Below are 25,948 nucleotides of genomic sequence, written 5' to 3' on the forward strand. Positions count from 1 at the left end.
ATCTTGCATGATTTTAATTTCGATTTGATAAAAATTAAATCATTATATGGTTATTTTCCTAATGCTTTTAAGGGTGCGTTTGATTCGGGGTTATTTTTGATAATTTTGATTATCCATCCAAGGTTATCAATAAAAACCTTGTTTGATTTAGGTATTCAATGATTCCCGAGTAATGTTTCATACCCGACACGTCAGCAAAAGGGTTATGCAGCCCGGAATCGAGAAACCTCAGAAAACTAAAGTTTTTCTTGATTCCGGGGTTAACGAAATTTTTTTATCAAAAATACCCTCCGATAAGAAAAAACATGGAAAAAAGAGAAAAAATGTACAAAAATATTAAAAAATATAAAAAAATATAAAAAAATTGTTTAAAAAATTTTAAAATTTTAAAAAATAAATAATTTAAAAAATAAAATTTTAATTTTAAAAAAAAATTAAAAATTAAAAATTTTAAAAATAATTTTTTTAAAAAAATTTAAAAATTTAAAAAATTTTTAAAAAAATTAAAATTAAAATTTTAAAAATGTAAAAATATAAAAAATATAAAATATAAAATATAAAAAATATAAAAACATTAAAAAAAATTTAAAAAACACATAAAAAAAGTTAAAAAATATACAAGAAAAAGAAAAGTAAAAAACATAAAATAATAATAATAATAATAATAATAATATGTTTAGTTGATTTTATAACTGAGGGTAATACGGTAAAATATTAAACTAAGGTATTCATTAAAACCTTCAAACAAACAAGTTTTTGTTGTATTACCTATGTTTTATTCCCCATAACCTTGGTTATGTGATTACCTGGTAATCACATAACTAAGGTTATACATGAAAACTTGAACGAAACGCACCCTAATAGTCATTACTTTTTATCCCTTTAACATCTAATTAATATTAAAATACCTTTTAAAATATGTATTATATTCTTAAAATTTTCTCTCTCCCTTATAAATATATGATTTAGATAAAAATTTATGAAAATAAAATAGAAACTTTTGTGTTAGATAAGGTTTCTGTAACAATAAAATAATTTTCTTAGAGGCATCATGATGAAGAGGATTTTTTAAAATACTAAGGCTTAAAAATTAACTAATTTGGACGAAGAAAACAAAAATTGAAATCTATATAAAAATTAATAATTAATTTGAAGAAAAATTGAATAGCAATGACATATACGTTGCCCCCACTTCTAAAAGTCAACTTAGTTTAATTCGATTCATCAATGAAATTCTTTTTCTTCTTCCAATATTTAAATCGATTCAATTGAAAAACCTCACTTAGTTTGCTTTTAATTTTTTTTTTGTCGAAATTGATCGCATTAAATCTAATCGCTAATTCATTTTATAATTTAATTTCACAAAGATCAAATGTAACTTGTTACAAGTCTCATCACGTGTTTTTTTCGATTACGTGGTTCGAAAGTTATTCTACCGATATATCTATTCTCATCTACCTTTTCTCCTCCCTACTTATTAAAAAAAAAAATGCCAACATCTTCAACCTCTAGAAGCAGCATACATCACTAAAAATATATATATATATTGCAATAGGTATTATCAAATATGGGTTGATAACACTATTACTATAATAATAACAATTAAATCTTATCCTACTACTAAATAGGACCGATTATATAAATCCTTTTATATTATTAAACTCTATTTCCTAATATATCATAATCTATACTTAAATAAATTTTATCTTATTTTATTGTTAATTAAGTATTTTTTGATCTTCCTCTTTCTCATTTGATATGTGTATTTGTCATGGTTTTATATTGCCTAACTGGAACATTTATTGGTTGTCTAAGTATATATTTGCAGGGCGGAGCTAGGCCCCTTATAACAGGTGGAGGTAAAATATTTAAAGCACAATATATTATATAAAAATTACATAACAAAATATGTTACAAGAATTCTCTACGAGTACATATATTTTGAAAACGACGTAATATTAATTCATTATCAATTGTATCAAAAACTTCTTTTTCAATAAAAGTAGCTAAACAATCATTCATCCACCGATCTCCCATTCGATTTCGAAGTCGATTTTTCACAATCTTCATAGCAGAAAATGCCCTTTCCACAATTGTTGTAGCCACGGGTAACACAAGTGCAAGTTTAATAAGCTTATACACCAATGGATATACAATATCTCTTTTTGTTTCAACTAATTCTCTCGCAAGACTTCCTATTCCTTTCAAATTTGCAAACTCTTTACTAGAGTTCATATCCATAAAATAATTATCAAGCTGATTACCTAATGTCATAATCTCAACTACCTAATGTCATAATCTCAACTGATGAAAAATCTGCGGGATAAAACTTACCAAATTGAAGCAACTTTTCCTTATCAAAAGCAGAAAAATGATTTTCTGGACTAAGACATTCCATACAAAGAAGCAATTCAGTATTTACTTCAGTAAATCGATCATTAAGCTCTTGAAGTTGCATATCCAAGATTTCATAAAATAAACTAACCTTGTAGTAGTGTAAATTGGTAACAACTAGAGCTTTACGTCTTGATCTACCCTTGAGAACTCGAACTTCATTCATGTCTAGAATTATAATATCATGGCAACTGCAAAACATCATTACTTCATTCAATAAATCATCCCAACCATTATCTCTCATCAATTGTAGCCTCTTTTTTGAGATTTTAACTTGTATCATAGCATTGACAATATCTTGATTCTTTCTCTACAAAATCTGGGAAAGCTCATTTGTAACACCCAAAATGTTCTTCAATAAATGCAAAGTGAAAGCAAAATTAAATGTTTCTAAAGACTCCAAAAGACCAACAACTTCAGCCTTATGTTCTAATGAGAACCATCTTCCACTACATATTCTAAAACATCAAGAACAGTGGGAAAATGCACAATTAAACTCATCAATGTGCCATAATGTGAACCCCCAATGAGTATCACCAGCTTTTTTAAACCCAGATTCTTGATTTAAGCCACGATCATTGAAAATTTCTCCATTTCCAAGTATTTTTTTAACTTCAACCATTCATTTCTCTCAAAACATATCTTGTCTTTTACATGAACCTCCAACTACTTTAACTACAATAGCAACCAACTTAAAGAGAAAAGTAACTTGGAGATGATTTTTTGCTACTGCAACAATAGTAAGCTGGAGTACTTGATATGCAAAATAATGAACATAATATGCAAAAGGATTATCTTTCAAAATCAAACTTTTGAGCCCGTTAAACACTCCTCGCATATTACTTGCACCATCATATCCTTGTCCTCTAATTCTAGCTATACTCAATCCATAATATGAAACTAGTGATTCTATAGCTTTTTTGAGTGATAGGGAAGAAGTATCACCAACATGAACAATCTCAAGAAAACGTTCAACAACAATGCCTCTCAAATTTACATAACATAAAGTAATAGTCATTTGTTCTTTATCTGATATATCGTGTGATTGATCAACTAATATGGCAAACACTTCATCTCTAAGTTCATTCAATATGATATATGTAGTCTCAAGACTAGCAGCATTTACAATATCTTTTTGAATTTTAGGAGAAGTTAATTGATTATTTTCCGGAGCATTTTGCATTATTTTAGGAAAATAAAAATTAAAGCTAAAATCCAAAACAAATTATAACAAAGAAGAACTTTCAAAGTCTCACAAAAAGTCTACCAAGACTTGTGCAAGTGTCTGCTTGCTCATCTATGCAATTACATATTGAAAGGATCAACAAGTGACATAGCTCAAGTTACTACTGTACAAAACATATCCATCTTTATTGACAGCAACCACCCACTAATGGACAAGACTTCTTCAAAATAAGACTAAATTGACGACACTAATGGACAAGAGTCTTAGACTTCTTCAAAAATATCTAGCTTCAACTCAAAAAGAAATTGAACAACTTGAGAATTAGAGTGCAGTAATAGCAATTCCTAACTATCATTATAAGGTTGCTCGGTAAATAGTAAATCTCAATTTATGTCACACACTCAAATCCAATAGATCTGGCCATGACCCATCTTTCGCTGGTTGGGAGTTTCTCTTCAATGGAAGGTGTAGAGCTTGAGGTTTATTACACCGTCTGAATATGTTGGATCATCTTTGCACTTGTCCTATCATGTTATATTGTTGTAGATTCTTTAGAACTACATTAAATTGTTTAATTTCCTGTGTGTTTGTGTTGTTCTACTAAGAAAATGTTGTAGTTTCTATAATGTTGCAGTGAAAATTCTTCCAAATTATAGAATTGCCTGAATGATCATACCAAGTCTTGTGTGTATGAACACACTGTCAATTATTAAAGCCTAAACTGAACAAAGCAATGTCGACATCAACAACAAATATGGAAGAAACGATCACAAAGAGTAGAACTAGTAGATCAATCATAGACAAACAAGCAAACAAAACTGAACAAAGCAATGTTGACATCAACGACAAAAATAGAAGAAACGATCACAAAGAGTAGAACTAGTCAATCATAAACAAGCAAAACAGAAGACATGTATGTAGCTTCCAACTTCCTAATCCCTTAGTTTTCCCTTTCTAATTGCTTCCACGAAAGTCCTTAGATTTCGATCGGACGATCCTCCATCACCCACGGCGTCCCTCGCCCTCCCACTCCACTCCGCCGCCTTCCTCCTCATCCTCTCCCCCGCCTCCCCTCCTCCCATCACCACCTCCAAGCACCTCCTCAGCTCCGCCGTCGTCACCGCCCCTTCTTCGTCCACCTCCGCCCTCACCCCCGTCCCCCACGCCACCTCCGCCAGCGTTGCCACCGTCTTCTGGTCCGACCACCGTGGAGCGCCCACCGTCGGTACGCCGCACACCAGACCCTCCGTCACTGAGTTCCATCCGCAGTGAGTTACGAAGCACCCCACCGCGCGGTGTGCCAACACCTTCACCTGATCGCACCACTCCACCACCATCCCTTTCCCCTTTCCTGCTTCTTCCTCTTCCATCTGGCAGTCCAATTCCCCGCGGTTGTTCTCCCTTACCACCCACAAGAACGGCCGGTTGCTCTCCCTCAACCCATTCAGCAGTTCCTCTAACTCCCGCTGCCTCAACTTCATGTAGCTCCCGAATGACACGTAGACCACCGACCCCGCCTCCTGAGCGTCCAGCCACCTTATGTGCCGCACTGCCGCCGCCTCCTTATCCTCCTCTGCTTCACCCGTAAACGACCACGACGGCACAACCGGCCCGACGGTGAAGAGGCGAAAGTGCTCGACGACCGACGCGATTGCGTCGGGCTCCAAATCGTCGAAGGAGTTCATCAACACCTTTGGTTTCATTGTCGCCGTGGTCTCACTGTCGAGAGACTCGAATAATTCTTTCAGCACGGTGAAAATCGAGTAGAAGTCATCGTCAGGAACGATGGTGGTGATGAAAGAAGGAAGGTCTCGAATCCGGACCGGCGGCACGCCGGGAAAGTTCACCGCGTAGGAAAGGTCATGGAGATTGGCGGCGATGACGGCGTCGTAACTGTGGAAGTAGTGGTAGTAAATGGAGAAGAGGGTGGCCGGCTGAATCCAGTAGAGGGCAGAGTCGATGCCGTGCCGGCGCGCCACGTCGGCCGCCCACGGCACGAAGATGGTGTACACGACGCAGGTGGCGGGACGCCCGGCGGCGGCGAGGCTGTCCAGCAGGGCAGAAAGGCTTCTCGAGCCGACGCTCTTGAGTTGAGACATGAAGTGGTTGAACTGCGACTCCTCCATGATGCCATCGTCGTAGCCGTCGGAGATGGGAGCGTAGGCGACGAGGCCATCGTTAGCTACGTCTCCATTGGTGAACATGCGGTTGTAACTGGAGATGGAGAGCGCGAAGGTGGAGAGGACGCCGGCGCTGCCGGCGAGGCGGCGAGCGAGGTGGACGACGGGATTGATATGGCCTTGGGAGGGGAAGGTGACAAACACGAAGTGCGTAAGGCCGCTATCCATGTCGACGGCCTTGGATCGTACGTTTGCGCGAACCAATTCAATGACGAAGGAGAGATGGCCGTCCTTTTTATTTATAGAGAAGCGACGTGTGACCGCCGCTCGGCGACGATGCCAACTATGAGGCATGTCACCGTCACGCGCCAATTTTCTCATAAAGAAACGATATGATATCTTGTAAAGATGGGATTAGAAAGAAAAATGTTCCTCTAAATCATGTTTAAATAATAATACAAAAAAAAACTACTCTGTTTTCTCGAACCTACGCCGGCATTCTACTTTGTTCCAGTCGTTCGGAATCAAGTCCGGCGGCCAGTTCTCGTCGCGCATCGGATGCTGGACGTCAGGTCGGTGAACGCCCTGACTATTTCCCCGTGGAGGCTCTGTTCGTTGAGCTCCAAATACGAGAAGAGCAGCCGCTGCATGAACTCCCAGTCCGGCCGCCGCCCCGGCCCCTGCGCCTCCACCATCTCCTCCATCGACCGCCGGAAGTCCTCGTACGGCTTGCTAGAAATCCTCACCACCGCCTCCCCGCCGCACTCCGCCGCCCCCGCCTGCAGCCCCGCTTCCTCCGCCAGCGAGCTCGAGGCCCTCGCAGTCGCAGGCACAAAAAACCGATCCGACGCCTGCATCGCGCGCGGCGAGGGAAGCGTCAGCCGCGGAGACACCTCGTCCGGCCGCGAGATGTAGTAGCTCCAACAGATGTCGTCATAGTCGCGGCCGCCGTTGTGCTTGTCTTCATGTCCGTCGGCGTGGCTGCGGCCGCCGAAAAGAGATGGGAAGTTCTCGAGGAGGTAACGGTCGACGTGGGAGAGGTTTACGGCAGCAGTTGCTTCTCCGGTAGCGGTGACCTGTCGGCCTGCGGAGGAGGGGCCGCCGACGAGTCTGCGGCGCGACGTGAACCATAAATGGATAAGAAGCTTGCTGATGGACTGCTTGCTTGGTTTGGGGACGCAACTCGTGGATTTGTTTCTCCCCATTTCTTATTTTCTTCAATTGGATTGATAATCTATCAATGATTGGAGATTTATAGATTAGATTTGGTGCAGAGATTGCATGAATTTAGGAGGAAACAAATAAAGCAGGTGCTGTGGTGCTGGATTTGGGTGATGATTGGAACATAAATGGCTTAAAGTTGGAAACGGCAGGAAATGATGAATAAATTTTCAGAATTTTGAATTTTGTTGTAACATAGGAAAGGTGTAATAACAATTTGAACCGGAATTGGTAATTCCAATTTATGAGGGTTTAATGCCATAAATACAGCTGTCTAATGGCCGCAGCGATCGTTACATGAGAAAGGATGAATTAATATAATGTGCATGAGAAAGGATGAATTAATATGCACATGACATGACAATACTTAATATTTATTAATGTAAATATTGCAGTAAATTTATGTAAATATAATTTTAAAAAACTAATATAATTTAACGATTTAGTTTTTTTATAATACGGTTCACTAATCCATATTTACTATATCCATATTGTTTTATTTTTTGAAAATATGATGTCGAAAGAGATGCTGAGAGATAATTTTTAATTTTTAAATTGCCTCAATTACTTGAAGATTCAGATTGAGATTCAGATGACACGTAGCTAATGCAATTTGCTGATATATAGTTGAATTATTTGTCATGGAAAAAGATAAAGATTAGTTATACTGTTAATTTTCCATGCATCAATTTCACCATTAAAATTTCAAATAACTTGACCAATTCTACAACTCATTATATTCATTACAATAAAAAAACAATTATATATATTTTTAGAAACAATAATTTTATAAACTGCTCATTCCAACAAGTTATACCTAAACATCACGTTCGCTATAATTATAAATCATTCACTTAAGCAAGACCTCTACCACTTCACTCGTACAACAGAAATATACTGCAACCTACGACCATGTTTGGCAACCTATATAACTTACAGACTCATTCAGTAAAAAGATAATGGACACAAGTCATGACAGAGGAGAGGCTCAAAGTGGATATGATGGCTATCCCAGTGACATTGAGGGTTAGTTTTGTATCCGCCATAACTGATGGTAGATCCTCCATAACATAAGGCGCTTGCCCAGCAATGTTGTGTTCCCTATAATCCATTGTGTCGCACTGGCTGTGACTCTGGCTGTGACCTGCAGTTGCATAGGATGCAGAACCAGGGCCATCGTATCCACTCCGACCTGCGAAACCTCAGGAATGATGAGCTGGTGGGATACGAGAGGCGAGTGGATTCCGACTGAAAGAAGCATGAGGCGTATTTGATGTCCTGGCTGCTTTGGCACGATGAAATGGAGCAGTCGCACCTATCGATATAGGTCGCTTGCCATGAGATTTCTTTGAAACTGCAGGCTTCTTGCTATTGGCCTTGGCTTTCTCCAATACTGCAAGACGCCTTTTTATCTCAGTGGTGTTGAACTTGGATTCAAGGTTGCAAATCTCCACACACTTCATTATGGATCTTAAAGCAGTTATCTCCAGATTGCTCGACTCTTGCTAGAAGAAAATATAAAGATAGCTCAATAGACACATTATTAACCCTTTTAATACCAACAAATCAATAGAATCTCAATAATCAATTTGGGTAACATACCAATGCAGCAGGTGAATTATTGCCATCCTTTAATATGGAATTGGATTTTTTCTTGGAGGATTCGAGATGCATTTTGAGAAGGGACTCAGGGGGAAAACGATCGATTAAACCAGACTGATGGACAAAGTAAATAGCTTCAATCTCCTTTTCAGTCTTTATCAACTTGTCAATGACAACTGCATTAGAGCACTCGAAGTTTCAGTGTATATGTTTGATAGAAAAGGATGGATACTGCATCAGAAATTTCAGTGTATATGTTTGATAGAAAAGAATGGATACTACATTAGAAGTTTCATTGCTGACATCAGAAAGTAAGTCAAGTGGCTAAAAAACCAATTTTATGAAAGCTCGATCATGCCAACCTGAAAAAGAACTTGTTTGTGTTCCATCACAAAAGTATCCCTTTCATATCAGCTATGCGACAAAATTGCAAAAAGAAAATACCAAGATTAATATGCAGCATATCTTCCTATACCAATTTCCTTCAAATCTCCTATCTATTTTATTTCTGTTTTCCCCACTTGAATGACACAACACGAGCAACATCTGTGTACTTCAGGCATTGACCTCACAATATTTGTCAGTGTGCAAAAAATTCATGTGCCTCAATGATCATCTCACGGGATTACATTCTTAAGTAAATGATCTTAGATGGAAGAAAATTCCAAAATAAAAAATATATTATTGCATGCATGATAAAAACAATGCAAGAAACCACTTTTATGGAGCTTACAGTAATCAAGTCTAAAGATTAAATTTGTTAGAAACAGTAAAAATAAAACAATTAAATTAGTTTCCAGTATAAATAAAATAAATTGAAAAACTAAGCCATGACAGACTTATTTTATTAAAATGGTTTATTGAAAAAAGGTTTATTTTTTTTGCGTCACTCTCCTTCACCAAGGAAAATTCAACTTAAAGGATTTCACTGAATTGTCTTCAAGGAAGCAATTTGTGTTATCATCCTCATAACAAGACAACATGAGTATATTGGAACTATCAAAGCCATATTAACATACATTTGCAAACATGCATTAACAATGATGGTATGAAAAACATCAGTACTATGATTAAAGTAATAAATGAATTCTAACAAAATGTGAAACACACTATATGAGGGCTGAAAAGGCTTCAAGGGAAAATGTGACAAGATCAAAATGAACTATAAAAAATTCATATGAGAGTTATTGGCAGATGAGAAAATCTAATAATTTATTCGATCAAATTGTAGTGTAGCTGACTTCTTGCGTTTAACATGTGAAGAAAGTACAAATTACCACAAAACAGTTATTTCCTAAAAGTCATAATTGTTGTATAATTGAACCTAATTAATTATGAATAGCATCCGGTTCTAGAGATAAATAAGAAAAACCTATAAAGAGATTTGTGACTTTTATAATAAAACTGTGCAAAAAATGTACTAATTCAACTCAACCAAGGGTAAAAAAATTTGAAACCGATGCCATAAAGAAAGTTGAGCTTGCCATTTTCCCAAACCATATCCAACAAAATTTCTCACGTACCCACCAAAAGAAATAAAAGATGAACCAAACCATACAATTAGCCCTGACTCATAAGACCTAAGATCAAATCATTGTCCTTGATATAGTGAGGCACAGAGATATCTAACCTTGATATACTAGTTGAGCTACTCCCAACAAGAACAACTATCAACTAAGAACCGGCAAAGAGATGTAAAATCCTCATTTTGGTAGTGCATGATACAATTCAAATCTTTAGACAATACCATCAACTAAACAACTTGTTCCTTGAAAAAAGTTAATTGATGAAGTGATGTTAAATTTTTGTTGCTTTAGTCATCAAATGTCTAATCTCATGTAAGCTTCTCTAATTTGTTATGCTAATCATCACCAATGATTAATGTGCTGCAACATGCACTATTCAATGAGATTATAAGAGGACATAAATGTCATGCAAACACTGCACACTATTTAAACATCAATAAACATTCAGACAGATTGATGAAATCTTTCAGTTAACCAAGAATATTTCCTAAGGCCACAATTACCAGTGTCAAGAGGCCAATTAGCCTTGGTGAACTAGAAAGATAAAGGTTATGTTAGATGTCATGTTCCAAACAACTTAACATATATTAAATATCTAGTCATTGCTAATATCATTACTGTACAAATAAGACTACAGCTACAAACACTTCTCCAGGTAGACAATTGTTGACTATTCAAAAATCAATCAGGAGCGGTATACCTGACAATTGCTCTCTAAATCCCATTGCAGTAGCAAGCTTAGCCATTTCTTTTCTGGAAGCATGTTCCGTAATCAACTTCAACAAGAAATCCTCCTCAAAACGTGACCTCAGCCCAAAGGTTGCCACCATCTGAAGGAATATTTGTGCCTCCGAACCACCCATTGGTTCTTCCCTTTCTCCTTCCTCAGTCTTCAGGCCAAACTTTTCCTTCCACGACTCAGCCACAGCAACTGCCCTCTCCCTGATACTTTCTGCTACATCTGGACACTTTGTCCCATCTGAACCGAGCAGCGAATGAAGCAGCATCCCTAGAGCCCAGTTCCGATCTTTGCCATCCTCGATAGGGTGGATCAGGAAGTCCTCCACTGCGTCGATTACCAGCCGCGAGGGGTCGACCGACTCATCTATGGCGTCGGTTATCTCCCTCCAGAGCAAGCAGAGGGCCTTGCGGCGCGATGCGACAAAGCGCCACAGCCCAGCTGAGTCCATGCGTCGCGCGTACCAACGGAGAAGACCGCGGAGATCGGATTTCGCGGCGGGAGGGCCGCGGGCGTCGGGCTGCTCGATCTCAGCCAGGACGGCATCACGGCGTTCCCGAATGGTGGCAGCGGCGACGAACTCACGGTCGCAGAGAGAAGATTCGCGCTCGGAGATGGAATCGAGGGCCCGTTGGGTTCTCGAGTCGAGAGATTGGAGATCGGCGTCGAAGGCTTGGGATCGTTCGGCGACTGTTAGGTGGAGGGCGTTCCAGTGGTTGGAGAGGGACTTCCATAGGAAGATACAGTTGTCAAGGAGAGCTCTCTGCGCTTCTAGGTCGCTGAGGTGCTCGTTGATTCGATCGCTGGCGAGGGCTTGGGCTGCCATGGCGTTGGGAGAGGTGAGGTCAAGTCAAGAGAGAGGAAACGACTTGTAAAAAGTAGTTCGGATCCTCTGTCCCGATACCTCTTTGTCCCCATGTCTCATTGCCGATCGGACGGTTCAGATCATATATCAAGACATCATGGTACATCACAAAGATACTGTACACATCTTAAAGATGTCATGATGTCTTGAGATGTGATCTGGACCGTCTGATCGGTAATGGGACATGGGGACAGAGAGATTTCGGGACAGAGGATCCGAACCGTGTAAAAAGAGAGAAGACATTAAAATTTGAGAGGACAAACCAGAGAGATTAAAGATCAGGGGCATTGTTATTTATGGGCCAAACGTTCTGGCCCAAATGTGTACTAGGCATTCATGAAATTTAAAATTAGATTACTTTATTCCAGTTTATATATAGATAATAAATGTTGAATTTAAATAAAAATTGATAATTTTTATTAGATATATATAAATAAAAAATTATAGATCCACTACTTTAACCCTTAAGCATATAATATTATTTTTTTTAAGAGTTAGCATTTAGATTTAGGGTTTAGTGTTTAAGTTAAATGAAGTGATTTTTTTTTAAAAAAAATAATACTAAGTGCTTCATGTTGCCATAATATATATATATATATATATAAAGTTTTTCAAATACAAATGTGTGGCTGTGTCAAGCTTTATATTAAAGGCCCCTTACATCATTTTATTATTTATTTTAACTTAAAAAATTATCCATAATTTCATAATATGATTCTCCTTTGTTATCAAAAATTTTTAGTAAGTCTACAAAATGTAAAGTAAAATAAAAAATGAATAATGTAAATATTTCAAAATATAATAAAAAATTAAATATTACTAATAATTATTTAATACAATACATTTTATTTTCATTTTAGCTATAAAAATACAATGCATATTGATATTATTTTGTAGTGAGCTTGTAACATGTAAAGTAAAAATATGGAGTTAAATATTTAATATTATAGAATATAATCAAATAAAAAGATAAATATTATCAATAATTATTTGAATACAACACGTCTTGTCATTCTAGCAGCAAAATATCAATTAAACTAGTATAATCAACATCTTTAACTATTTTCTTTTCAATAAATAATATTACCAATTCATTTAATCTTTTTCGCAATATAGTTGATCGAAGATATATTTTAATTAACTTCAACTTTGAAAATTTTCCTTTCTACAAATGCCACTCTAATTGACTAATTATGGTCAATTCTAGCTTTCAATAGCTAATCCTTGTAGTCAATCCTTTATAAGACAACGAGTCAAATAATGTCAATCCTTCTAGCCTTCAATAGCGGATCGTCTAATTATATTCATGTTGTTGTGATTAACTTACAACAAAAGTAAAATATTTTATCCAAGGAAGATAAATAAACTAGTAATTTTCTATCTTTTTTTCATCCATTTTGCGGTGTTAATTAATAATGTAATGCATTAAAATGTCTATCAATTTTATCTTTAGAAAATAAGACGTCATCAATTTTAGTTGGACCCTTTTCTACTAAAAAGTCTCTTAAATTTTGATCAATTTTTTCTCATCTTCTTAGGATTATCAATATTCAAATGTGAAGGAACGTCAAAAATATTATATTATCTTCTTCATCAAGTCATTCACAATTGTTTATTCAACACCCATCATATTTTCGATCTTCTTTTCATAGTCATTTTGTTATTGATATTAAAATATTTATTAATATTTCCTTTATTTTGAATTATTTTTTTATAAATATTTTGGAGGCATGATTATATACCTAAAAAATATTTTTAAAACAATGGGTAAGAATTAAGAAATAAGAATATATTATAAGAAATTCTTAGAATATATTATAAGAAATAAATAAATAAGAAGAAGGGAAAATTAAAAAAAAAGTTTAAAGAATATAAAACAAATGAAAAGAGAGCTAAAGAAAGATAAGGAAAAAATGTTTAGGGCGTGTATAATTTAGGAAAAACTTTGTATCCTCGGCTATGCTAGATTGATCCATTCCACTTCCTTTGTAGGTTCCAAACAATATAAGGATAATAAACATTTGTAAAAAAATGCATCCAAATCAGAAAAACTCAATTCCTAATGTGAGGTAGACGCAACTTTGCGAGGAATCCGATCTATAGAAGCATATCTAATTAGAAGAAAAGAAGCATTCACAAGCAATCATTCAATCTATCAAAGAGGGAACAAAAGAAAATCCTAGTTTCTTGACGAAATTGGAAGGAAACGATACCAATGCAAAAGCTAGACAGATCAAATAGAAGCTTATCAGAATAGATGATGAATCGAAGAAGCTACTATCACCAATCATGTCGGAGAGACAAACATGGAAGCACTGTTGAAGAGAAGCAGCTCACAGTGAAATTAGGTGATGAGGATCAGCCCTTCATGAACTGTGTTTCGTTCATATTAAAATTTTAATATTAAGTAGCATAACAAATTATTAATTTTTGGATCCTTCTAAGAAGTGGGCCTGAGGCGATCACCTCCAGGGCTGCACCTTAGGTTTGAGCCCGTTGTGTGGATGACAAACAATTAAATTCAATACTTTGAAAACTTCTCTAATTATGGGCAATCCGTGTTAATTTTTTTTAGTATTTATAATTTAGACTTTAGGATTTTTAGTGTTTAAGTTAAGAAGTGATTTTTTTTTTAAAAAAATAATAATTGGTGCTCTCAAATTACCGCAGGGTATATATAAAAGACAACATGATCAAGTCTTACAAATACAAATGTGTGGATGACAAGCAATTAAATTCAAGACTTAGAAAGCTTCTCCAATTCTATATATGGCATTTGATAATTAGGAGTTGAAAATGACAACGAAATGTTATTCTTATGAAAATTGACTTTGGACACGTACTTTGTCTCAACTGGTATATTTACAGCACTCTTATGCACCTGTCAAAACTTGTAAGTTACAACCACAATATATGACAATAAATCCTGAATTTTTTTTAATAAACAAAGACTGGAGAACAATTTTAACCACAATGACTCGATTCTTCTAGGAAAAAAAAATCTGGGATCAATTAGTGGCGGTCATATTCTGTGGAAAAGTCACCCAAACCTTGTTCCAATCATTAGCCGAAGCACCTCAGCGACGAATTCAACTGCTCGTTGATGGCCTCCTCCAAAATGGGTCGTATACGGGCTTACGTCTCATTTGTGATCGAGCTGCCAGTCTAGGACGCGGCGAACTTTCCTTTCTTTCACAATACAATTATGGGGATGTTTGATTTATTGGCATAAGAGTAGGAAATAAGAATAATATTGATTTTCATTATTAATATTTGAATTAAATGAATGAAAATATAAATAAGAAAATGAATATTTATTATTGAGGAATGACTTATTCTCATGCCCCTTCAGTTATTATTCTATTTTCAGCAATCAAAATATTCCTTTATTCTAAAAATACTCTTAATATAAAACTAAAATCCTCTCCTTAATATCAAACATTAAAATATATTTATTTAATTTTTTTTTCATATCACTTTCTCTCTCCTTGTTTTCTCTCATCCTATTTTCTCTTTCCATATTTTATCACACACTTTCTCTCAATCTCTTTCATCACACTCTCTTCCCTCTTTTTTTTTCTCATCACACTTTCTCTCCCCTCGATCTCTCTCATCCATACTCTTTTTTCTTTTTTTCTCTCTTTTTTCTTTTTTTTCTCATCGCACTTTATCTCTCATCATATTTTCTCTCTCCTCAATCTCTACTATCACACTCTCTCCCTTTTTTTCTTAACACACCTTCTCTCTCATCATACTTTCTCTTCTCATCAATTGCTCCCACCACACACTCTCTCCTCATTTTTTCTCATCACATTTTTTCGCTCATCATACTTTCTCTCTCCTCAATCTTTCCCATCACACACTCTCTCCTCATTTTTTTTCATTACACTTTCTGTCTCTTTATCCTCTCCTATCATATTTTCTCTCTTATCATATTTTCTCTCATCTTTTCTCATCATGCTCTCTCTCATTACACTCTCTTTCCTCATTTTCTCTTATCACACTTTCCCTCTCTTCATTCTATCTCATTATGCTTTCTCTCTCATCATACTTTCTCTCATCATATTTTTCTCTCACATCTATTTTTTCTCTTATTTTTTTTAAGGGTAAACAAGAAATTTTTGATTTATTTCGATAAAAAATATTCAACTAACCAAACATTGCTTTTAAGAGTGATATCCATGCTCATACTCATTCTCATTCCACAATACTATGATTCCCATTCATATTCCTATTCCTAAGAAAGAACCAAACGCCCTAACAATTGTCACTGCTTGGCGAGGGGTCAGCGACACATGCTCGTTGGTATGAGGTTGTTGGAAGGTCTACGGATAAATCGGAAGAAGTTGTTAGGTACCTCACTAGGATAAATAATTTAATATTCGATTCGATAAGAACCAGTTATATTTGTTCAATACACGTAGAGTCGCTCTACATATTAGGTAAAAGATGATTATATTCATCTCAGTACCTTATGTAACCTCGTCAATCCATCTTAGGACTATCACAAGAAAAATAAATCATGGTGACTAAGAGGTAATATAAATGGGAGGGTGAGTTGTGTTGAGGTGCAAGGATTTACGCTCCGTCAGTCCTGGTATTTGACTCCTTCGATCATTGGGTAAATCTGTCATTCACTTACCATCCGAGATATGATGCAGTGGTAGGGTGTCCATGTAGTCAAATACCTACGTTTCGATTCCCCGCTACGATGCACTATAAGATATTTTCCTCTAGTGGGATAACAAACCTGGGATGATGGACTACTGGCTGCTCGTTGAGAGCACTTTTAGATTTATCCGGATGATCGATGAAATATTTCAATAGGATAGGATCGATCATCCCTAAGATTAGTTGGCCTGAAGGACTGTATACTTAGTGCTAGCTATATATATATATACAATCCCGATCTCCTACGTGCCTTGTGCGTGACTGCCATGGTGACAGTCTCTGTCAACATTTTTTAAATTAATTTTGATGATTTTATTAATTTCTTTTTCATCGTGATATTTCTCTGCCCACCTCTAGCGTCTTAGATTCATCGTCGACCCTACGCTATCCTCGCCACTACTCGCTGCAATGCAGTCCTTCGTCGTAGCCCTCTCACGGCACTTAGGGTTTCACCGCTGATCCCTCGCCGTCCCTCTTGCGTCACTTAAGGTTTCGTCTCCGACCCTGAGCCACGACGTCGTTTCTCGCCACAACTCGTCGCAACGCCATCCCTCGCCGACGACACAATGCCAAAGTACAAGATGTAAAAGAGAGAGTGACAGAGAGAAAGAAGATCATGAGATGTCACATTATACATCAGATTATATAAAAACATGGCAGCACAACCTGGCTTCTTGTCGCAAAATATGGCAGCACAATATGGGTTCTTGTTGTAAAATATGTAATCGTTAATCAAGCATTTCTCTACTCCCTGTCATCTTGCTTCTCAGATCTAGATAGATGAAATGAATAATAGTTACAAAGAAGAAGAATGGTAACAAATAGAATGAATTGATTTAATGTTTTCGATCTTGAGTGTTACTAACAAGAAGAGTACACATTCGATGTTAGAGATGCTCAAGTGGTCTGGTAAACAGAATGAAGATGATGAAATTTCGTACCGATTTGAGAGTAATATTCGGACCGATCTGACAGTAATATTCATACAGAATGAAAATGATGGAATTAACCTCCGTGTCATGGTCCTAAGTGTTCAATTATGGCATTTTAATTATATTCAATGCATGCTAATCCTAGACCAATTGTGTTGATCAGAGAATAAAATAGTTCAAAGATTACTAGTGCACAAGGAAAAGCAATTTAGGCAAATAATAATTAAATATTAAACTTTCAAATACCTAGTGCATTGCAGACATAACCAAATACACACAGATTGACAGTAAAGGAATAATTGATGTAGTGCCTCCAAGACTATTAGAATGCATACAAAAATTCAGAAATAAAGGAGCAGAAGGTTTTAGATGTTTTAACACAGAACTAGCATGCACTATATTTTGAGAAATGCACAAATATCAAATTAGAAACTTTTGGAATTTTCGAGTGTTTCAATTTTTTTTCAGTCTTCTAAAATGTCAGTGTAGTATTAGGTCTCTAATGACGATAATAAAAAATAATATCAAATTGATTTCAATCAATTAAAATTTATTATATTTGATATTACAATCAAGATCGGCATCACAAATAAAATCAATATGAATCGCAAAAATAATATTTCCAAATCTATTATATTTATTGCTATATGCTTATAAATTATATACCATATTTAATATTTCCATAAGTGTTTGGACAACTTGTATAAATAAACCTATTTCTTTAGTAAACATTAATCAAAAAATTATTCTCTAGTCTATTTCCTTTCTTCATCTATTAGTTTCAATGTCGTATCAGGGTCATCTTCTCTTTCTCTTAATTTTATTCTTCCGAATTTTTGGTACATCAGCTATACGAGTTTCTACATCGAGGTTTGATATCATCATCTACAGTGCGGCAACCTCAGCAACTTCAACGCAACTTCGACAACAGCAACTTTTCTTCTCCTTTCATCAACAACTCTTTTTCGTCGACGATAGCAACTTCAACAACGTCAATCGTAGCAAGACAAAATTATTATTTGTTCGTTTTATTTTTCTATTTGTTTTTTCCTCCCTTCTCCGTAAATAGAAAAAAAAGAAGTAAAAAAAATGAGTAGAGAGAAAAAAGGCAGAAAAAAAACAAGGAAAAAAATTGGGGAAAAAATGTCTTCTGTTAGTTCTACTGGGATTCTTACGCCATCATAAAATACATTTTTCCCTTTTCATATGGTTCCTTCTTTTTCTGTTATTTTTGACCATGATAACTATTTACTTTGGAAATTACAATTTCATCCTTTACTTTAAGTTTATGACTTACTTGATCTTGTTGATGGTACTTCATTCTTACCTCAAAAAGATGATCCATCTTATGTTATTTGATTTATGAAGGATCAATTAGTCTTGTCGTGGTTAATCTCATCAATTACTGAGCATATACTTTCAATGCTTGTTGGCCTCAACACCTCTCGTCAGGTTTGGGAAGCTTTTGATCATTCTTTTGCATCCCACTCTCAAGCACGGGTTTTCCAACTTCGTCTATAATCACGGTCTATGCAATGAGGAGATGCCTCTATCAATGACTATATGCAATCAGTCAAGACCATTGCCAACAACCTAACTGCAATTGGACATCCGGTCTCTGATCCATAACTATTAATGCGTGTTCTTACAGGTTTGGGTCCTCAAAATGATAGCTTTGTTCATAATGTGACGACTTGCATGGATCAAGTATCACTTGAAACTCTTAATGGTATGCTATCCTCTCAAGAAAGGCTTCTATAAATACAATCTCAAAGGATGTCAAATTCTCTGTCTTTATTGGCACACATGATTAGCAAAGTGCCACAACCTGATCAACATAATCAGTCTCCTCCTCAACATAGTCATCAAAATCAGATTGGAGCTTTTAGAGGTCGAGGTCGAGGTCGAAGTTGAAGTCAAGGACGTCGTCAAATTTGCTTCAATTATGGTCATTATGCTCAAAATTGTTATAAAAGATATGATTTAATTTTTTGAGGAGGACCTGTATCATCAAATCGACCCCCTCCCTCATCTTGGCAATCTAGTACTTAATCATCTCATTCTAGAGCATTCTCATTATCTATCCCTCTTAATGCAATGTCATTAGTTCCTGAAACCCAAGGATGACATCCAGATTCTGGAGCAATTCATCATGTTACACCAAAGTATGATATTCTTATAGAAGCTTCGCCTTATCATGGACTTGACGTAGTACAAATAGGCAATGACTTAGGTTTACAAATTGCTCACATTGCAAACACATCCTTTCTTTATGTGGTTGTAATTTTCACATGCGCAATACTCTTTATGTTCCTTTTATCACTAAAAATTTACTTTCCTTATGTCAATTTACTCTTGATAATAATGTATTTTTTGAATTCCATCCTCATATTGTATTGTGAAGGATCGAGTAATAGGAACTATTCTTCTCCAAGGGGACACTAAAAACGGTCTTTATCATCTTCAACCCACCTCTCTTAAAACATTTGTTGGAGAATGCACGGACAAATTCTCTTGGTATGCACGTCTTGGCCATCCGTCTCTACACCTTGTTCAGGACATTATTAGTCATTTTGGTTTATCAACTTCTTTAGCGTCCTCATCTCATTTATATGAAGCTTGTATGAAAGTAAAATCTCATAAACTACCTTTTGTATTTTCTACTGCAACTCTAGCATTCCTTTGGAAATTATTCACTCTGATGTATGGGGTCCTGCTCCTATTCTTTCTAATTAGGATTTTCTTTAATATGTTATTTTAATTTATAACTTTAGCAAGTTCATTTGGATTTTTCATATGAAAAGAAATTTTGATCTCTTTGATTTTTGTTGTCGTTTTCAAAAGCATGTTGAGCGTTCTTTTGATCGTAAAATACTCTCTCTTCATTCTGATTAAAGTGGAGAATATCAAGCGCTTCATCAACATCTTACTTCCTGATCTGGCATCCTTCATCGAGTCTCTTGTCTCCACACTCCTGAACAAAATGGATCTGCAGAGAGAAAATATCATCATGTGGTTGAAACTGTTGGATCGAGATGCGCTAGAGGGGGGGTGAATAGCACTCGTGGCTTTCACATTTTGAAATCGTAAATCGTATCAAAAACTAACAGAGTAATAAGCAGCGGAAATAGAAAAGAAAAGCAAACACACACAGAAGGACACAGAGAATTTACTTCGTTCGAAGCCTGTAGCGACTCCTACTCAAAGGCCCGCGATCCTTGATCGCTTACTGTGGGCAACAACTATAAGCTCAAATAGATTTACAAGTTTAAGTACAAGAAGCAAATAAAGAATGTAAATAAACTTTTATACTGACAACTAAAATGCTAAATTGAAGCTCCAGGTCGTCGGTGTCGAGTTGCAGCACATCGGAATGAGTTCGTTAGCAGTTGAATGCAGAAGAATCGCTTGAGAGTTGATATCCTTCAATGCTGCTCGAAGTCCCCTTATAAAGGGCATCCAAGGCGCCTTGAAAGCCATTCAAGGCGCCTCCACTGCTCCGAGTTCACCGTGCAGATGAGCGCTAACCATTCTGCGCTTATCCCATCTGAAGGCGCCTTAATCCACCCGAGGCGCCTCCATCCACTGGTCCAAGGCGCCTGGGACTGTTCTGCGCTGGTCTCTTCTGGCTCGCACTCGAGGCGCCTCCAAGCTCCATGGAGGCGCCTCGGCACTGTTCATCCGAGGTCATTTATGCACTTTGGTCCCTGCAAGATATGTTAATCCAAAAATATCCTGCAGCACAAAGTTAGCACAAAACAATAATATAAATGGAATGATATGGCAGTCTCCAGACTGTCCGGGTCTGACTTCGGATTTCCGACCGGAAACCCTAGGTCGACTCGACGCCTACTGTTCTCTCTACGGGGAACACGTCCTCACCTACTCCAGTCAGGAGATTTACCTATTGTCAGTGCGATCCTCTAGATCGACTGGACTTTTGCTCAGCACTCGACGCTTCCGGACTTTCTGTTGGACATCTGCTTCCCGGCTGGTCCAGTTTTTTACCTAGTTCGCGACACCAAGACTTTCCACCTAGGGTTACTACCCCCTAGGACTTTTGCTTGAGGCCATCGACCTGCCAAGACTTTCCGCATAGGGTTACCACCCCCTATGACCTAGGGTTACCACCCCCTAGGGTTTTCCCTTTGCCTAACCGCAGCTAGGACTTTCCTGAAATACTCAAGCAGACTTGTTAGATCACAAAACACCTTAACTTTGAATCCTTTACCATTATTAAAACACGAGTTCGATCGTCGGATGCTTCCCGCACCAACAATCTTTCCCTTTTTTATTATGGCAACTCAAATTCAAAGTTAAGTAAACAGATATCAAATAAAGAATAGATGCAAATAAAAACCTTTAAAGCAAGCATAACATCAATGAATATTTTGCTAAAGTAAACTCCATGAATTTAAAGCATAGCATCAAGTTTAGGCTCCCCCTTAACTGTTACTTCCCCTTTAATATTTTGTTATTTATTATTTTAAATTTGAATTTGCTACTCTCATTTTTTGAATTTGAATTTGATAATTATTTGAGTATTTGAATTTGCTACTCTCCCCCTTTGCCATATATAAAAAATAATCAAAATAGTCATTTGATTTTTAAAGAGGGATAACAAGACTTTGATAACACTTAACATTTTATAATTTTCTTTTCTTACCTTTTAGCTAAGTGAAATAAAGATCTAAAAGTTAATAAGGGTTGATTTTAAGGGATGATGTTAGCCCTTTGGAAACTTAGTTAAAATTATAAAACCACTAGAAGGTGGAACCTTTTGACAGTTTTTAACTAAGTTGAAAAGCTAGTAAAACTATACGTAGAGATGTACTTGTTTAGATTTTGAAAATTTATTAGAGAAATATTTAGAGCCAAATGATTTTTGAGAAAACATTTTTGAAGTCGCTTTTTACTTAGTAGAAATTTTTGAAAAGCAATGAGTTAAATTTTGCAAAACTATGCATTACTTAGGAAAGCAAGAATTTACAAAGTTAGATTTCAAAGTGGGCTAAGTTTTAAAATTTTGAAAATAAAAATTGGAACTTAGCTAAGCTCTTTGCAAGTATTGGATTTTGAAAACTATAGCTTAGGTAAAAAAACTTAGCTTAATTTTAAACAATACTTATTAAATTTCAGGACAAGGAGGGAGTGGAGTAGCTAAAAATTTGGTTTAGGTTATTTATTCAAAGTCAGTTAGTCCTTAATTCCAAACATGAGTCAAGTTTAATAGATTTCAAATTATCCAATTTTACTTTAAGAGGTATCAGAGCCCTAAAGATCAAATATGCTTAACCTGAAAACTGAGTATCCTTTACCAACTGTCTAACCTTTAGCTACTTGCTGAATGCCTAGAGGGCAACAACTTTTACTTGGTTAGTCGAGTTAAGTCATTTAGTCCAGTTAGATTTGACTAAGACTGGAAGACTTGACTTGATTGATGTATATTACGTGTTTAACACCCAGACTCATATTGATGCACAGATATAAACATTCTTGAGTCCAGGCTGTACTCTATGCATCTCACGCTATTCTATGTTTTATAAGCACAAGCAAGGTAGACCTAGGTTTTTGTGAGATGCTCTGGCTTAAGTCTAGGGGGAGCATGATTTCTAGGGGGAAAACTTAGGCTAAGTCCGAATTTTGAAAATTCTAAGAAATTGGAATTTTGAAAATAATATTTTCCTAGAATTTGAAAAAACACGTAAAAGCAGGACGATTAAGTAAAAAGAAACACCTATTCTACCCAACACATTCCTATTTGCCGTCTAAGTGCACTAAACTCAAGTTCAAGTAAGGGTTTTGTAAAAATGTCAGCTATGTTTGATTTGGACTCAACATGGTTGAGTGCAATTTCACCCTTAGCTACGTGATCCCTTACAAAATGGTGTTTACCTCTATGTGTTTAGTCCTAGAATGGTGAATAGGATTTTTGGTCAGATTAATTGAGCTGATATTATCAATAAAGATTTTTGTATTTTTATATTCTAGTTGATAGTCTTTTAATGTATGCATCATCCACAACAGTTGAGATGCACACTCTCCTAGGGCTATGTATTCAGCTTCTGTAGTAGATAAAGCAACACAGTATTGCTTTCTGCTTGACCAACTTACTAGGCATTGACCTAGAATTTGGCAGCTACCACTTGTACTTTTTCTGTCTAATTTGCACCCGGCATAGTCCGAATCAGAATAGCCAAAAAGGTCAAAGGTGCAAGTTCTAGGATATCAAAATCCTACATTTAGAGTACCTTTAATGTATCTAAGTATTCTTTTAACATATGTTAGGTGTGACTCTTTTGCACAGGATTGGTATCTTGCGCATATACCTACTACAAACAATATATCGGGTCGTCTTGCAGTTAGGTAAAGTAAGCTACCTATGGCATTCCTATAGTACTTTGGATCTACTGGTTTTCCTTTTGGGGCAGAGTCAATGTTGATGTTAGTTGCCATTGGAGTATTTATTATTTTTGAATTTTCCATGCATAATTTTTTAACTAACTCCTTAGCATATTTAGTTTGATAAATGTAGATTCCATCTTTGGTTTGTTTTATTTGTAAGCCTAAGAAAAAGTTGAGTTCCCCAACCATACTCATTTCAAATTCATTTTCCATTAATCTAACGAATTTTTTTAAAAATTTAGAGTTAGTTGAGCCAAAAATTATATCGTCAACATAGATTTGGGCTATGAAGATGTCTTTTTCTATAGTTTTTACAAACAGGGTCGGATCTATTTGTCCTTGGTTAAAGCCTTTGGATATTAAGTAATTAGATAATCTTTCATACCATGCCATAGGGGCTTGTTTTAGTCCATATAAAGTCTTTTTTAGTTTAAATACATGGTTTGGGTAGTCCAAGTCTTCAAATCCTGGGGGTTGGCTTACATAGACCTCTTCCTTGATAAACCTATTTAAAAAGGCTGACTTAACATCCATTTGGTATAACCTAAACCCTTTATGTGCTGCATAGGCTAATAACATCCTAATGGATTCGAGTCTAGCTACTGGTGCATAAGTTTCATCATAGTCTAAGCCTTCAACTTGACTAAACTCTTTGGCTACTAGTCTAGCTTTGTTTCTTATTATATCACCCTGATCATCCAACTTGTTTCTAAAAACCCATTTGGTGTCTATTATTGATTTATCTATGTGTTTAGGTACAAGGTCCCAGACTTGGTTTCTCTCAAATTAGGCTAATTCTTCTTGCATAGAAATAACCCAATCTGGGTCAGGTAGGGCTTCTTCTATAGTCTTAGGTTCAATTTTAGAAATAAGGGCAATCTGACTAAGGTTTCTATAGGAGGATCTAGTTCTGACTCATAGGTTTGGGTTACCCAAAATTTGGTCAGGTGGGTGAAAAGTACTTACTCTAGTTGGTCTTATATGTGGGTCAGAAACTGGTTCTTCTGGTTTATTAAGGTTAGGTTGGATTTCATCATCTTCTATAGTTCTTGGATTGATGTCAATATGTTCATTTATATTAGGTAGGTTGTTTTCTTCATCAAAGATTACATTAGTTGTTTCTTCCACTTTTAAGGTATTTTGATTATATACTCTAAAGGCCCTACTGGTTAAGAAGTATCCTAAAAATATTCCTTGGTTAGATTTGGGTGTAAATTTTCCTAAGTAATCTTTAGTATTTAAAATGTGAATTTTACACCCAAATACCTTTAAATAGTTTAAGTTAGGAATTTTATGTAATATAGTTCATAAGAGGTTTTATTGTGAAGTTTGTTAATTAAAATTCTATTTTGAATATAATTTGCAGTATTTATTACTTCAGCCCAAAATTGATGATTTAAATTATATTCATTTAACATAGTCCTAGTGGCTTCTTGTAGTGTTCTATTTTTACGTTCTACTAGACCATTTTGTTGGGGGGTTCTAGAACATGAAAATTCATGTTGGTATCCATTTATGTTACAAAATTGGGTAAACCTATGATTTTCAAATCCCCCCCCCCTATGATCACTTCGTATTCTTTTAATTTTAGTATCTTTTTCATTTTCTGTTAATTTACATAAATTACTAAATATTTCAAAGGTTTCATCTTTTATTTTTAGAAATTTTACCCATGTGAATCTAGAGTAGTCATCAATTATAACTAAGCAATACTGGTTCTTGCTTAGTGATTTGACTCTATGTGAATCAAATAGGTCAAGGCGAAGGAGCTCAAGCACAGAGTTAGTTCTTTCTAGATTCGTTGACTTGTGTGTTGATTTGGTTTGTTTTCTTTGTTGACAAACATTACAGATTGAGTTTTTAATGAATTTTAATTTTGGCAAACCTTTGACTAGGCCATTTTGACTCATTTTAGAAATGAGTCTAGTGTGAGTGTGACCCAGTCTTCTGTGCCACAGTTGGGTTTCCTATTGTTGTGTCATGAGATACTTTATTGAGGATATTGATAGGTCAATTGTGTAGATGTTATTTTTTCTAATGCCCTTAAGTCTGATTTCAGGGTTTTCGATGTTTTTAACTAAACACCCAGATTTGTCAAAATTGACTAAGTATACACTATCACACAATTGATTTATACTTAGTAAATTAAAGTTAAAATTTTCAACCAATAAAACATTTCGAATAATGAAGTCAGAACTAAGTTCAATATTACCTTTTCCGATTACTTTAAGTTTACCGTCATTACCGAATGCAACCGATCCTAAGTTCTTGTATTTGAGCTTAGTAA

General features: G+C 35.9%; 3 protein-coding genes across 3 annotated transcripts; all 3 read right to left on the minus strand.

Moving 5' to 3' along the window:
• Nucleotides 1-4,335: 4,335 nt before the first annotated feature.
• LOC122038240 (cyanidin 3-O-rutinoside 5-O-glucosyltransferase-like) lies at nucleotides 4,336-6,052 on the minus strand. The gene has a single exon (XM_042597887.1). It carries the CDS (start codon nucleotides 5,926-5,928, stop codon nucleotides 4,513-4,515), a length of 1,416 nt encoding a protein of 471 aa, XP_042453821.1. The 5' UTR covers nucleotides 5,929-6,052; the 3' UTR covers nucleotides 4,336-4,512.
• A 172-nt stretch (nucleotides 6,053-6,224) lies between these two features.
• On the minus strand, nucleotides 6,225-6,905 carry LOC122006107 (transcription repressor OFP11-like). The gene has a single exon (XM_042561462.1). It carries the CDS (start codon nucleotides 6,903-6,905, stop codon nucleotides 6,225-6,227), a length of 681 nt encoding a protein of 226 aa, XP_042417396.1.
• Nucleotides 6,906-7,688: 783 nt separating this feature from the next.
• LOC122038241 (FRIGIDA-like protein 4a) lies at nucleotides 7,689-11,644 on the minus strand. The gene is made up of 3 exons (XM_042597888.1): nucleotides 10,750-11,644; nucleotides 8,524-8,699; nucleotides 7,689-8,426 (listed from the first exon to the last, which is right to left on the minus strand). Exons 1-3 carry the CDS (start codon nucleotides 11,612-11,614, stop codon nucleotides 8,124-8,126), a joined length of 1,344 nt encoding a protein of 447 aa, XP_042453822.1. The 5' UTR covers nucleotides 11,615-11,644; the 3' UTR covers nucleotides 7,689-8,123.
• Between the last annotated feature and the right edge of the window lie 14,304 nt (nucleotides 11,645-25,948).

Source organism: Zingiber officinale, chromosome 1A, assembly GCF_018446385.1.
Source record: "Zingiber officinale cultivar Zhangliang chromosome 1A, Zo_v1.1, whole genome shotgun sequence".
Classification (NCBI taxonomy): domain Eukaryota; kingdom Viridiplantae; phylum Streptophyta; class Magnoliopsida; order Zingiberales; family Zingiberaceae; genus Zingiber; species Zingiber officinale.

Coding starts and splice junctions, on each gene's coding strand:
- LOC122038240 (XM_042597887.1), bottom strand. CDS start 5,928: ATGGATAGCGGCCTTACGCACTTCGTGTTTGTCACCTTCCCCTCCCAA.
- LOC122038241 (XM_042597888.1), bottom strand. CDS start 11,614: ATGGCAGCCCAAGCCCTCGCCAGCGATCGAATCAACGAGCACCTCAGC. Junction 8,700..10,749: donor ATTTAGAGAGCAATTGTCAG/GTATACCGCTCC, acceptor GCTCTAATGCAG/TTGTCATTGACAAGTTGATA. Junction 8,427..8,523: donor ATAATTCACCTGCTGCATTG/GTATGTTACCCA, acceptor ATTTTCTTCTAG/CAAGAGTCGAGCAATCTGGA.
- LOC122006107 (XM_042561462.1), bottom strand. CDS start 6,905: ATGGGGAGAAACAAATCCACGAGTTGCGTCCCCAAACCAAGCAAGCAG.